Source organism: Nothoprocta perdicaria, unplaced genomic scaffold (genome assembly GCF_003342845.1).
Source record: "Nothoprocta perdicaria isolate Ctin4 unplaced genomic scaffold, notPer1 scaffold_74, whole genome shotgun sequence".
NCBI classification, from domain to species: domain Eukaryota; kingdom Metazoa; phylum Chordata; class Aves; order Tinamiformes; family Tinamidae; genus Nothoprocta; species Nothoprocta perdicaria.
In genome coordinates, this window is record NW_020456021.1 from 670,967 (window position 1) to 687,147 (window position 16,181).

The window sequence follows — 16,181 nt, forward strand, 5'->3', positions numbered from 1 at the left end:
AAAAAATAAAAAAACAGGAAAGGAAAGAAAAAAATGCATAGTTAGAGCAGTCAATCTTGTCAATAAACTACCAGAGGATCAGGCAGAAAAAAAGCAAAATGTAGCATGAAGTCCTTTTGATTTATGATATGAGATGTTAAAAAAAAAAAAAAAGGAGCAAGAATAAAAATAGAGAAACAAGCACTGCAGGAATTTCCTCTTTATTATGTTTCCAGATTGCATTTATTTTCAGGCCTTCTATGTCGCAGATTGCTCTCCCTGCCATTCCTCATTTCATTCTTCAATAGGCTGCAGAGACAGTTCTCCTTGCCAATTTTGTGGCTCCCAGTGAAATGAAGCCTAGCCCTATCACAACCCACTCTTGTTTTTGGTTGAGTGAGTAGGTCTAAGACTTCTTTGGCTTAGGAAGCTGATGCAGATTGTTCTTAGGTAACTATTCAGGGATGGAAAGGTGGCATCAGGCAGACCTAATTCTCATAAGTGAAGATATGAAGAATTTAAATTCTAGTCCGCATTTAGCTGACTAGAATTTCTAGAGCATAGCATGCATTTCAAACTTTATATTATACATAGCTACCTTAACTACATATGATCCCTAAGAAGTATATTTTCTATTACTTCTCAATGTATTAAATACTGTGTTTCCCCAGAAGCTTTCAGGAACTCAAAACAAAGGATTTTAGTCTGTTGAGTAAATACATATGCTGGGTATTTCATAAAAAAAGGAGCCCTATCCCAGAATAATTTGCCCGAATAACTTTGAATTGAAAACTCAGAAGTTATGGTTATAACATGTGTTGATGTGCTAAATTTGCTAGCAGATTTTCAGAACTTAAAATTCTCATATAAATTTCTAATCCTTTTCATGACAATTTACTGCTCTATCTCTAGTTTATGTTACAGCATAATAGTCAACATAATCTTCTATTCTGAAACTATATTTTTTTTTTCAGTTATATACACAAAAGGCATTTTAAATCAAGACTGTCTATTCACATTCTGCTTTTATATCTCTGAGGGCCAAAAGAGATTTTTCTTTAATTGTATTCAGGGAAAAAGTCCTCCCCAGGCTAACATCTTGTATGTCAAATCTAATCTCTGAGTGAATGATAAACTGCTGATAATAAGGGTTTATATTAATGGAAGCATGGTTATAGCTCTCACTATAATATGGTATCTCTGGTTTCAATTATACTTTGCACAATGTAATATATCTTCAGGAGTATCTCATGTAATTAATCAGGTAGTGGTGTAATGCAGGCTCAAATAAGGAGAAAACCAGGCATTTTTCGTTTTACAGAGATGGAGAGGGATTTTATTAGTCATTTAGCTCTTTCCTGGTGCCAGCAGATTAGTGCATGCTGGTGTATAGAAATTATTCTTCRATGTTCTATTTTTGTACCCCAGTGAGCAGAGTTTAAAGTTGCTCTGGAATTACACAGAGAAGCTGTACATGATTAGGACAAAGTAAAATTGATTTTAAATAAATTACTGCTGCAGACCTCTGCAGACCTCTTTTCAAAGAGTTTCACTGTGGTCCTGGCATGAAGGCATTTTCTACTTTAATATGGATTTTATCAATCAAGGTCAGAAAGTGGTAGAAATTAGAGATGGAAAAAAAAATCCTCTCAGGTAATCTCCTCCCACAATGGAAGATATATTTCTACAATATATTTCTCCACTGCATTGTGCAACTTCACTTTCAGGATGGCAGTGAATGAAGAGGTCCCACTTTTACCTTAACAGATCATTATGTGGTCACGTAGACTTCATTTATTTTCAGGGAAGACACCTTCCCTGAAATTTCATTTATTTTTGTAAAATTAAAATTTTCCACATTTTTCTCATACTAGCTTTATCACTGTTAATGTCCTTCTAAGGTTTCTGAACCAACTTATGTGTCTGTTTCTTCCAGAGCCAAAGTTTAAACAAGCCGTGTTGGTCTTTTATCCTTTCCTCCTGAGCCAGTGTTATTAAACCTTTAAAAGCACTTTTTGCTGCTCTCATCTGAAATTTCTGTGGTTTGCAGGCATGGCTCTGCTTCTGATAGTTCAGAGCACAGATGCAGGACTCTGCTTGGAGTGCTTCAGAGAGAGCTGTTCACATCCCTGCCCACGTTTTAAGTGGGCAAGAGAGGCTTGACCTTTTTACTTTTTGTAGCATTTGGAAATGTGCATTGATATCCAGTTCCCTATTTGCCAACACTCCTCAGTCTTTTCAAATTATCCCAGATAACTCCTTGCCACGAAGTAATTGCACATGTGTTTAGTCTTCTAGACAGTCCCTTTTTAGTTGCCCTTGCAGTTCCCCAGCACTAAACCATTTCAGCTTGAAAAAAAAGATGACTGAGTAGTAAATAGGGAACAATTACTCATATTTACTATAATACAGAAAACAGGAGCATCAGATGAAACGGCAATGGACTAAGCAACATGAAGTCTTTTGTCATATCATGCATATTTAGATGGTGAAATTCACTACCACAGCATATTTTGCATGTCAAAATTATGAATACATTTGAAACATAGTTAGACTAATGGAATAAGTAATAGATCAATGTTAAAAAAAAAAGTGTTATTAAGCTTAACAATGTAAGCGCAACAATATTAAGCTCAACAATGTCACATGGAAATTCCCAAACTTCAAGTGCAGAACTGAGGGACATTGGGAGGTATTGCAAGAGAAATCACTTTGTACTTTTCTTTTGTATGTCACTCTTTTAGCATCACTATGGACCCACTCAGATATAAAATACTGGATGAGATGAACTTTTGATCTGAGCCTTTATGGTCGTGTGTTTGTTAAATTCTGTTAGTATTAATAATTCAACTGCATCTTCCACTGATCCTTGAAAAAACCCAAGCTTCCTGTCTCATTTGTGTGTTGGCTAAAGTACTTCTCAGTTTTACAGATGYACATACTAGTGTAACTAATTCACCGACTGGTTTGATACAAGAGATTTATTTTCCCCTTACTCCACTATATTCAGSTTCTGGGCTTCGTTAATTTAAGTTGTAGATTAAGCCAGGATGAGATTTCTGAAAATATTTAGGTATGTGTAGAAAACACCAGTTTTTTCAGGCAAAAGTGAATCAACAAGTAAACTTCATTTAAGAAAAAAAGAAGTGTTTATACAATCACTTGTTAAGCGGTGGTTTGCATGTTTTAGCCTTGGTCCGTATTATATGGAAACTAGGCTGCTTCTAATTAGGACAGAAGGGAAATGACCCTTTGTCTATAAGTCAAAGTCAAGATTCCCAGTGACCTCATGCCTCTGAACATGTTCCCTCTCCCAAAAATACCATTTCAGTCCTTTCAGGGCAGTGATATAGAAGCCAGAAGGACCTGATCTTGTACCTGCCGGTGTCACTGACAGCATTGCAAATGACTTTCAGGGGTCCAGGTTCACATTCATAACCAGCATCTTTTATGTTTTAGAAACTCACAGGACATCACCGCTGCTGTTTTGACCTATGGCAGTTGCTTTTTTTCTTTATATCTTCAGGGGAATAGGCACTGAGAGAGCCTGTGCTTTATTTCACCATATGCAGCCATGGTGGGGGAGGAGGTGAAAAAGTAAAGTACAAGCACAGAGCAGATATTCTTTATTATATAGGTTTAAAATAAGTGTGTTCCTGATAGATTCTTGTTGAGCCTAGAAAAATCCTCACTGAGATAAATGTGTGCTATGACCTGGTTGGTTACAACTGGTGTGATCTAAGGGCAAAATGGCTATAGTGACATTTTCCTGATGACAGCACTGTTAAGCATGTTGCAGTTTGGTAGATGTTTCTTCTTACCATGTCAAAAGCATTAGAAAAGTCTGGCTGCAAAACCTACTAACCCAGTTATGCAGGAAATATTTTTATGTCTTTCGAGCGAAATTAAGTCAAAATACAAAACACTCCAATTTTCTAAACCACAATGTCTAGCAAAGTAAAATTTTCCATGTGTTCATTTAGGATTTTTAGTCAAGTAGTTCAGTGGATTCAGGTTTATTACTGAACTGTAGCTTAAAAATAGCTGCTTCAAAACTGCTCCTACAAACTTCACCTCATTAGCTGCTGTGTACGTTTCTTCTTTTGTAACCACTGAGTCTTAACAGGGGTAAATGTGCTCTATTTTGATCATAACCTGAAAATAAAATCTTGGTTAGAGATATGTAGATTTCTTTAGGTGTTAGCTTACTGTGGGATTATAAAAGACTTATCACAAAGCTGTACTTGTACCTTGGTCCTCTTCATATGAATGGGAAGTAAGTACTTAGTTATCTTTAAGAATTTTGGGCATAATCTTATTGTTTCTTTCTTACTGCCAAAACATTTTTTTTCCAAGTTTCCATGCTACTTCTTTTTGAAGGATTGGTTGCACTGCTTTTAAATTTCCCTTTTAAAATGTGTTATGTTAAATCAATATATGCTGATTAAAGAAGCTTCTCCAGAGGTTGTTTCATTTTTACTATTTCATAGACTCTTTTTTTCGTGGAGGTGTGTTCTAACACTTTAGACATTAGAGTGCATACACAGTGAGATATTGGTTCTCTTCCCTTTATTATAAATTTAGACAAGTCAAAATTTTTCGGTCAGACCTTGGCAATATGTCACAAAATGATCACAAGGCCTCAGATCTCAAACAGCTCCTCTTTTCAGCTACAGAAGGACTATTGTAAAATTAGTTCTTTAATTTTCACTAAAACAAAATAGCTTAATTAATCCTGGATATTTGTTAAGTTAAATAAAATAAAAGTCTAACRTAGTCAGTAATATTATTCATCTTGACTTCAACTTGCTTGTATTGTGTCACACTGAGGAAATGGGGTGCATTCTGAAAAGGCTTGTTCACTATGACTTAAGCTGTCCTATCTGACAGGAGAAGGGGAAAACATCTGGGAGAAACATTTGGGATAATAAATTTGCACCTCATCCATAACAAATTGCCCATGCAACAAAGAACCTGCCTAACATRTTTATTAATTAGATGCCTCTATACTGAGGCATATAGTGCTGTTCCTCTATTCATCTAGTTAACCAGGAACCAATGATATATTCCCACTTCTGACCTTCAGTTCATGACTGACATGACTGACAAAGCATTTTATGCATAATGAAGAATTAGCTTATCTGCTTGCCAAGGAAAGCAATTTAACCAAATACACTCACTACTCTTCCATAACCARCCACCCACTATTGCATGTACTTCAGCACTTGTGATGTGAGTAAGAGTGTAAGGACTACATTTTCACACCACAGGAAGGAGGGAAACACAGAAGGAAGCCTCAATGATCAATTAAATTGTAGCACCTCTTTTCCCTTCTGGAGATACTTTTCTCTTCCTTTAACTCTTCTTCCTCAAAGGAAACTAGCTTCTGCATCTTTCCTTTCCATTCGTATGTTCCCTCCACTCTTTTTTTTCTGCACCTCCTACCACTGTTTTCTGCATCTCCTCGGTCTATTGCATGCTATTTAATTTCCAGCCTTAAAAGAAAAAATAATATTTTTATCTCTTCCTTAAAATATTTCTGCTTTTTTTCTGATGTAATTTGACTTCATAATTGGGTTCTTTTTGAATCTGTAAAATATTCTGTGCTAAATTATTTAGGACATGTGTCTAAGCAATCAAGCGCTTATTCCGCTGCTAAAGAATTCTTTATTTATATCAGATGCTTTGAATCAGATTTGTCATAAGTGTAAAACAAATTAATTGCTTTCTCCATCCAGATTGTCATTGCAAACAAACAAGCTGAAGCCTCTATGGAAAATATGGATGGCTTGAGCTTGATTTTGCTATCAGCTACCACATTAAAATCAATAGAGTTGTACCAACGTAAGTCTGATGTAGGGAAGTCATTTTTGCATATCTATACCTAAAATAGATGTGAAAAGAGTATAAAGATTATGATGATTTGCAAATACCACAGAGAGTATAGAAATAGATGTATTTTATATGCCAAAAGGTTCAGTCGCATTCAAATAACATAAATATTATGCATCCCAGTCAAATGCAGTCTGTTTTCATTTCAGATAAAAGAATATGATTCTGGTCTAATGAACTGTATGCAAAGTCAGAGTTTAATCTTAAATTATCAGGATAAAATCTACAAACTCTTACAGAATACCAAATGTATATCTGATAGGAAAACAAGAATGTTATTTACACTCATTAATATGATTTGATGAATAGTCCCCTTGTTAATACAACCTCTTTTTTCTTTCTTTTTTACTGCTTAATAGAGAAGAAAATCACGTTATTCGGACCTTGACTTTGAAGTAAGTTTTACTGAATTGTTCTGGGTTATTAAAAATATTTTCATTAATGTGAAGTGTTCACTTTAACAGATTTTAGCTTTCTGACATAGAAGATGGCATAGGAATTATCAATTGATACTGTACAAAACATGTGAGAGATTCATTGAAACTACTTTGGTGCAACTTGCTCGTAAAAATATCCTGAGATCAACTGTCATATTATAATAGTAAGGCATCATGGTTTCACTTTTTAAATTCCCTCTTTTCATTTTCATATGCTTTTTAATTTCTTTTTTGTTAGCTATCTACTGAAAAGGTATGACACTTACATAGGACGGGCCACATGATCACAAAACCTTGCTTTATTTGATAGATTCTCAGTCATTTGTCCTATTTCTCTCTTTCCTCAAGACTAATTTACTGGTATATGAGTTTCCCATTCACATGAACATCTCAAATCTTGAATGATCAAGTTCTGAATTTGTCAAAGTTTATGGACCACATTCTATCTTTAAAAAAAYAAATTTATGTTAGGTATTGCAAGCTGGATATACAAAATTTCAGACTTAGTCCCCACTGCATTAATATGTTTGGTTGGGTTAATCAATAACAGTTTTGATCCAGCTCAGTCCCTGTGAAATGTTTTAGGGTTTTGTTTATTTAATCTTTTTCTCATTTTCTCTAAATGTTTTTACTCTTTACCAAAAGCAATATACAGCAGTAAATTTTCAAGAGAATCTTACAATTTATGGATTTTATTTTTTTGCATAGATTGTCTTCATGCATGTAAATAGATTGATATAATTCATTATGGGCATCTCCGGAGAAGTTGGCACTACTTTTATTGAACCAAAGTACCTAGGACTAAACTTTAGCAGTCAGGGATCATTGTATATCAAACATAACTCAAAAAATCACTCTCCTTGTTTTATTGTGGAAACACAARCATTTTTTATGATTATTTCATCTGTAATCTATTTACAGATTTCAGATTCTAGTCAGTATTTACTGCTGTGCCTATACAAAAACAAGAGGCAGGACTAGAAAAATACAGTAGTGGTCAAAGGATCCTCCCAGTGGGAGAAGGGATTGCTTTGATGACCTGCTTTTGCTGATCTACTTATCTTTGTTGGTCATGATTTTGGTTTCTTAGAGGTTTATTATCACTCGTTTATATCCTATGTTGTTCCCCACTTAGAAGTATAGCTTTTAAGTAGTCATGTAACCTTTCAAATACCAGACAAATCACCAGGCAAAGGAAAATAAAGTGAAGAGATTATGCTAAATATGCTTTAGGATAAATGCACAGAAAGGAAGAAGATCGGGAATCAATAACAAAATTCTGATGAAAAAGCAGTTCTAAAATTAAATGCAAACAGTATGAACAGAAGTTTTATAGTGATATAAAGAATTCTCACTCTTCCGTTTGAAGGTAGGAATATCATGCTGTTCACTATGCGAATGCTCTCTATGGCAACAGATACTAAAGCAGTCTTGCTACCGCACTCAAGAGATCAAAATCCATCACCAAAAAAACACCAACAATACTGTACACATTCTGTACTCAAGTATCAGGGCTCCTATTAAACATTATCTTCTGATTCACATTATATATAAGGACATTATAGCTTTTTTTTTTTTTTTTTTTTTTTTTTTGGTCTTCTTTGCAGCATTTCCTAATATTTTTAGAAATATTATTATAATTCAGGAAAAAAATCTGTAAAAAAGAAAGCATGAGGCGATGGAGATTGGAAAACCCTTTGGGAATCACTACTGAGGAAATAATACGAGCAATGATACGGTGCCAGCTGCTACTGTATTTTAGAAGTACCGAGTCAGATTAACCCCATCTCACATTCCTGTCTTGTGGTTCCACTGGTTAAGTCTCTGGGCTTTCCTGTGTTACTACACATAGCCTATCTGTCTGAGGTATAGTAAGAAGTGAGACAGTGTTAATATAGGCACCCAGATCCCTGCACTCAGGGAGGCCCCCTGATAATGGGGGGTGAGGGGCTGTTCTGTGGCTGAAATGCTGCTCAAGATGCCTCAGAGCAGCTTTGCAGCAAATTGAAACARAGCTTGTGCTTGAGTGGTTGGTCATACTACTTAATATTTAACATTTCCTCTGCTCTGTGAGCCATGCTAGTTGGTGTCCTGCGAGACAATGTCCTGCCACACAGTTCAGAGAATAACATATGTTAAACCTAGTGCACAGCGTCAGGCTTGGATCTCCTTGTCCTTTCCGTACAAAGCTACTCAGCAGACTCTGCACCCTCAGTGTTACACACATCTCCATGTCTGCCCATATACACAACACATATCTTCAGGCAATGTCCACCTTGGTAAATTAAACACTTTAGGRAATATACCTGGACAGCAACATGCAGATATCTACAATTAATCTGTATTGTTTCAGTCTAGACAAACTTACTCTTTCCCAACAGTTCCTGAATGGAACACTCTGCAAAGTTCCTTTAGGTGCTAGAATGAATTTATATACCATTTACAATAGGCAATTTGGTAACAGACCTCCTACAATGAAGACAAGACAGCTGTGTTCATGGAGAATATCCCATGCTAGGTGGTGCCTGAGAATGGTCTCAAACTTGTTGGATTTACTGCTGTAGAAGTAGCTATAGTTTCATGAGTAAAACAAATAATAAACAAAAAACAAACCTATGCCAGTAGGCTGCAATGCAACTCATCCCAAATACAGAAGTGAATAGAAAACAAGAGATAGAAAAAACCCTCAAATCCAGCTGCTATGTAGTGTGAACACAGGCTAGTCCTTAAAATAGCCTCTGTCCACATTATCTCCAAAGTGAGTAGAAATATAGCTGTAACCTTAAGGGACTTTGCAAAGGACTGGAAATTATAAAACTTTTGAGACTGTGCTGGGTAACATTATAGCTAACTTATGTCTCCAGTCAGAAAGAGGAGGGAGAAAAGCATAAAAGTGTCATCCAAATTGGCCAGCCCTCACCATGTAGATCTTATATTGGTTAAAGAGGGTGATGGTTAGAGTGCCTTTTAAATAGTTCAGCATTATATAATGATTCACAAAGTATTCCCTTATGCAGAAGRAGGAAGACAGATGGAAACATACTGGGTTTAGTCTGTAGGCAGAAAGCATTACTGCTAAATAATATTGTCCACTATTAGATTTTGCAAAACAACTTTACAGTTTTTTTTCTTRCTATTAACAAGGATTAGTTTAGCCTCTTACTCATGTACTGCAGTACCCAAAACACCACTGAAATCTGTAAGTCTGCAAGTTTTGGACTGAGACTGCCTCTGGCTGTGATAACCTAAGATAAATCCTCTCCCTCCTCCAGCCCCAGCCATTATGTTCCAATTTTCCCTAATGTTGGATAGGTAGTTTTCTCATGAAAGCTTAGCACTAATATTTGGCTGTCAGATCAAATAAAAGTCATTCTAATTATGCCAAACAGAAATACAGATGCTGTGGAAATTCCCAGGAGAACTTCATAATAGGTGTGCAGTGCCACTTTCGAAGACATACAGGAGAGTTAAACACAAATAAGGGCATGCATTTTAAGATGCAAGATCAAGGTACAAGATCACAAATTATCTCTAAATTCTGTGAGAGGACCTAACTGCTTCATTTCTCCCCTACATACACACCTTTTTATACTAGCTCATCATTAATCATTTAATTTACTTTAGGAATAAATAATAACCATGAGAAATAATTCGGAACAGCTCCCTATAGTCTGTTGCTCAGGATTCATCTTATCTCTGGCTCTTTTTTGAGCTCCACCCATTGCGGGGGTGGAAAATACACAGGAGGAGTATGAATATCTGAGAGTCTTCTTTTCTTTCCAGAGCTCTAGACTCTCACYAGCAGTTATGCTAAATTGATACATAATTGTTGGAACTGGCATCTTTCAGATTTTCAGTTGTGCTTGCCATTCATTTTATCAATATAACAAACACACACATAACATTAAAATCATTCTCTCACTCACCTATATGCAACTGTCTCAAGAAGAAGGTGAGAAGAAAAAAACAACATGCCTGCAGGGAAAAATCCTCTCCAGATCCTAAATTTGGCAAGTGATCAGGCCTACAACACCTTGAAAACTCAGCATGCTTCCAGTATAGGGTTGAGAAGGCATTTCCCCATCTGTTCGTCACCTTTAGCTGTTTCGTATAAAAGCTATACTTATGACAACAGAGAAAATATTCAGCAAAAATTGAATGACATTACTATTACTATCATTATTAAACACAGGATTAGCTAAGAATCCGTACCTGAATATTTGTACTTGAGTTAAGCTAAAACCCTATAATAAAACCTTTACAATAAATAAGCCACACCTTGTAGCCCTCTTCTGAGAATGGGTGGTCATCAGAGGAAGGCTTATTCTTTTCAAAACACAATTTTCATGTTATTTGTGAGAGGAGATAGAAATGTGGAAGGGGCCTGACCCACTTTGGGATGCAGGACCCAATAGTTATTATGGAGGCTGCATGAAACAGCACAAGAAGATGTGCGAGTCTGTAACATGGTGGCTAATTTAGATGCTTCTGGGAGGGGATGCAGCACAACAGGATAAATCCCTCCCCATAGCTAATGGAAATACAATTTCTAAGAGCATCATTGGCCTGTGTTAGCCAGGCTCCTATTCTAATCTATGCTCCTACAGACATCCTAGTATATATTGGTCAAGATGCATCAACATGTTCATCTAGGACTGATAAAGGTCTGTTTTCCATATTGCTCATTTAATGGAGAAAAAGTGGATTAAAACACCACTAACTTTATGGGTTAGTTCCTCATGATAGATAAAGGGATATCCAATAGCACCTATCCTCTAATGCTTTTTTTTGCTTCTGTATTTTAAAAGATAAGATGAAGCGTTCTAATGAGTTAAAAAGTTGGCTAGAAATGGAAAATTAAAGTGGRAAGTTTAAGTTGCTGCCTCTTGCTAACAGTTCAGATTGTTCTTTGTCAGCAGTGAGGAGGACAGAGTGTCAGTGAGTAGGAATTATCCAAATGAAACCAGAAAAATACAAAGCAACTAAAAGATCTATAGGTACATGTGCATACCAGTCATTCTGCTTTTAAAAATAAAATGTAAGTCTTTTTTTCTGGCAGACTTCCACTGAAAGTGTTTAGTTTCTCCTCCCACCTTCTTCTCCTCAGGAATAATGTAATGAACTGAGTATGATATTTGCATTATTCATATTTGCTATTTAACGAATTCTTCGCTACACGATTCAGAAAGATATCAGAAAGTAGCATTCTCTATATTCCTATCCTACTATTCAAAAGTTTCCAGCTGGAGATCTTTGTTTTACAGTCAAATGCTATTTCTTGCTTTTAGAGACAGTATTTTAGCCCACTAAATTTGTTTTATTCCCTCCAGCATGTTTCCTTATTTCAGCCAATAATAATCTTCGATGCAGAACCAACCTTTCTTTCTAAGTGCTATGTATATGATATTTGCTGCATACTCCTGCCTAACATAGCAGTAATATCTTAAAAGAATCCCTAGGAAGTCACTTAAGCGAGTCTTCCATCATAAATTTAGATCCRCTATCTACAGCTAAATTATGATTTGCAAGGAGTTCCTCACTGAATCCTGCGAAATTGTTTCCCTTATTCACCCCACAACTCATGTTAAGTTAATAGGTCTTTAATTGCTTGCTATATCTCATGTCTCCCTTATGAGAAATGTTGCAAATTTCCAGTTCTCAGAAGTGAAACTAGTTCTCAAGGTACTATGTGGCCATGTTAAAGAAGATAYGGTACCATGGATGATATTTTACATATGGATAGAATTTTACCACTACAGAGTAGTGGTAAAAATGCAAGAGAGCAGACAAGTTTCATAACATTCAGAAGCATAGGGTACAAATGAAAGAGGTTAAAATTGGCATTGAAAAGTACCAAGGGCCAGTTACTCCACTTTAAGATGTACAGATCCTGACTTGGTGGAAGGAAAAGTCCCTTGCTGGGAAGGCACAGTCCGGCACTGTGCCTATAAGCTTGCATGATTGTCCACTGCCAGGGAAAAGCATGTTTGATAGCGAGGAACAGTGTGCAGAATATGATGAACTGCACCTTTCCTATCAATATTATTGGCTGCTGCCCTGGCAATAACTCAGGTCCAGACAGCAACAGAAGTTCAAGAAAAGTCAAGTTCAGACTATATGCTGGTGGACTGAGCTGAAGCATCCTAAGTCCTTCCTGACCCCCTCCATCCAGATCGCAAAAGCTGGAGACTGGCCTAGCATTGAGCAGCCTCCAGTATTGCTTTGGAGGCTGGTCTAAGTCTACGTCTGAGAACAGAATTGTTTGGTAGGCTTGAGGGTCTAACCTTGAAAACAGGCTTTACCCCACATCTAGCTACCAAGATACACATATAGCCTAAAGGTTTCTCYTCTCATAAAAGCTGACTGGGATCCCCACCTCTTGTGTACAAAATCCATGTAACTACCTCTTATGGAAGGGTATCTGGTATGGGGCAGGTAAGACAGAAAAAAAGCAACCAGCCAAACAAAAATCTATCCATTCTTGTATCTATATTTTAAACTGCATTTTGTGATGATCTACATAACAACAAAAAGAAAAATCTTATGTGGCTTCTTCCCCTTTGGCCCAGGATTCTTGAAATTAGTGCTGATATAAAAATTATTCTTATAGCTGCCATGAAACATAATATGATTGCATACTTGTTGAAATTAAAATATCTTCCACATTGAAGACAGAAATTCTAGAAAATATTCTTAATGGACAAAAAAAAAATCCTTCTGGGAAGCTACCATCACTTTCAAAATACTTCTGAGCCAGGACAAAAAAGAGTGTCTCTTGATTTCAGACTTAATAAATACAGGGTAAAAACAGTCATTTATGTACAGGAAGCCCATTAAACAGAGCAGAGAGAAGGCTCAGTGCAATTCATTTCCATTGACTGAGTCTATAGGGAAAAGATGGCCCTGCCAAATTCAATTTACTTTATTATGTAGTGGGAAATAATGGTTGTCTTAAAAAAGCCCAGATTCAATTATAAATATAAGTAATTATGTTCCATTTTGCAGAAGGTCATGCATACAAGGAAGAGGCACATGGAATTGTTTCAAGAGTTAAATCAGAAATTTCAGACTCTGGACAGATTTCGGGATATACCAAAACCAGGCAGTATGGTAAGTTTTCCTTCCTAGGTATTTCAAATATACTGGCTCCATAATATTAACAAAAAAAACAAGAGTTCTTTGAATTAAGTAGTATTTCCTAAGTAGACCTCAGTCTCTGCCACTTTCAGATAACCTCAGAACTGAGAACAAAAGATATTTTCAGTAATCTATGACAAGACTCATTAGATTTTACAACTAGACCATAACTAATTCACTGACATCATTGTAGATGACAAGTAATTGAACTGTAGGGAACACATTTAAAATCTATATTCGTCCACCAAATCTAAAGGACTATATAAAGAAAGCAGCTCACTAGTGTAATTTGGCCAGTGGGGCTTTTCTTCTAGCTGGGTAACCAGATATTAAATTAGTTACTGTAAATAGGTCCAGCTAAATTCACCTAAAAGTGAGACGGGCCAGAAAGCACAGAGCCTCTGTAATGCCATATCTTTTCTGTAATAGATTTATAAATATTTACCATTGAAAAAGCAAAAATTAAATCATCCTGATTTGATTCTGCTGTAATCATAATTCAAATTTATACACATACATTCACAAACACATGTATAACACCCTGACTACATCAGATAATGAGAGCAAGGAAGTAGTTGATTCTACCTAATTAAAATGGCAAATTTAGTATGATATATTTTTAGCAGTAATATTATGATTAATATATGATTAATAATAATTAATATGATTAATAATGATTTTATACATAATTTTATAACATAAAAATTGAACATTAAATGCAAATCAGCTAGAATTATTTCATGCTATATTCTATAACTTCTAACAAAAAGATGCCCTCACACATGAAGACCAATCAGTAAGAACATGTGAGGTCAATGGATTTACCTATTTTAAATCAATAAGAGTATGATCCTGGCTCTTTGATGGGTTAGATGGGTCTCAGTTGTTACATGTGTTATTTTGCACCCAGATCTCACTCACAGACTCTGGTACTTGCAGTCCGTGTTGAAATTCATTCAAAATCTTGAAAGAAAACTCAGTGGAAGAAATTTGTTTTCCTGTGTTTTACATGAGAACTATATTTTTTGAAGAGTAAAAAGCTGCCTAGAGAAATGGCCTATCTGTAAGACAATGTGAGGGTGATCCAGATACCTAAATATAGGCATTTCAGGCTATTATAGACACCTCAAGGTAGCTTACTCTATAGCTCAGTGCAGGCAGTGCTGACAAAGGTCTTATGGGAAAGCTGCATGAAATATAGTCATCAGCTTGGCTGGATGGCATCTAAATGGCACAAGAAAAGCCTGAGTTTGGTAACTGAATCCCACCCAACATGTTACAACAGAAATCGCTAATGAGCATGGTCTTGCTCCATGATGACTTTTGCCATACCATACCATAAAAATATAGTGCTTAAGAAGAYTAATAGAGAGTGCAAAATAACCAACATTAAGCCTATTAGCTGCTTAACCTGTAAAGTAAGGTGGCTCTGAGGCTCCCACAGACTTTCCAATGACGAGGTTTCACTCCTTCAGTAACAAGCAGCAATCTGTCCCAATTTAAAAATCAAGCTGGCAATCTCTATTTTAAACCACTCCATATTTCCAGGCAACAAGCTCTTGGTAATTACCTTCCTTTCTCGTCCTCTGATTTTCTACACAACTGTTACTCAAAAGATGGCTCTTGTTGCTGGATCACATGGTCTTTCCTCATTGAAACCTGCTCTTGTGAAAGAAGAGGTTTGGCCGGCAGCTCAGGTGAGGAGGCTGCCAACACACTGATGGCTTGTGGAGAAAGCCAGTCAGGACACTGCTGAACACATGCCAGCCCGGCTCCCTGCAAAGTCATTTCCTCTCCCTGGCTCCTGTGCCTCAGGAGARTACATTAGTGATCAGCTTTATAAACAGAAAACACATTATTTCATCCTTGCATTTTTTAATTCCTCTTTCTTCTTTGATTTTCAGGAGAACTCAGCAACAGGCAAAGCTCCATGGGACAGTTTCAAAAATACAGGCGACTACCAACACTATACAACGATAAACGTGTTGGACACAGAGGCAAAAGATGCTTTAGAGCTAAGACCAGCAGAATGGGAGAAGTGTCTGAACTTGCCTTTAGATGTGCAAGAAGGTGACTTTCAAACAGAAGTTTAACAAAAACAAACAAACTGAACAAAGAAACAAAATTAATTCATTGCACTGACAATAAAGAGACTTTGGGAATCCTGACGCTCCTATCTGAACATTGTGACTTCTTTCTGTCAGGCTCTTCCTGTGCCAAATGTCAGTGGTTTTTTTTCGTACAGTATTTTCCCACTAGCCTGGCTAGTGGAGAACCAGGTGTACAATTCTTACCATCGTGTGTTGTAAGTACCCGTGGAATGGATTTGTAAGGTAATCTTTATAGATAAACCTCAAGCAACGATTCATGTTGTAACAGCTTCATTTGGTTTAGTTTTCAAAAAACTTCACCATGAAGCACAATGTATATATTTATGCAGTTTTTAAAGTTTATAACAGTCTGTTTGGCCATTACTACACTTTTTACTTTATAATATAAAAGCAAAGTTTTTGTCATTAAATGAATGTCTGTTGAGCTACATTCTTCATTGCTTTAAATGCAATAAAGTAATAATCTCACTTTTATATGAATAATATATTTCACATCTTTATTATTGCAGTTTTCTCCGGAAAGCTCAGAGTAGCTTTCTCTGCTGCAGCTGTGTATAAAATATTTAAAATGTTGTATGGTGTAAATAAACCTTTGTCTACATATCAGTTTCTTAGTGCATTTTAT

At 36.2% G+C, this 16,181-nt stretch overlaps 1 protein-coding gene across 1 annotated transcript in view; it reads left to right on the plus strand.

The window, feature by feature from the left end:
• Positions 1-15,924, plus strand: part of LOC112957592 (adhesion G protein-coupled receptor B3) — a 247,506-nt gene extending 231,582 nt beyond the window's left edge. Inside the window, exons 27-29 of the mRNA XM_026051260.1 lie at positions 6,231-6,266; positions 13,314-13,418; positions 15,350-15,924. Of these exons, the coding sequence (XP_025907045.1) occupies positions 6,231-6,266; positions 13,314-13,418; positions 15,350-15,538 (330 nt within the window). The 3' untranslated portion in view covers positions 15,539-15,924. The remainder of the gene's footprint in view (positions 1-6,230; positions 6,267-13,313; positions 13,419-15,349) is intronic.
• Positions 15,925-16,181: the final 257 nt, after the last annotated feature.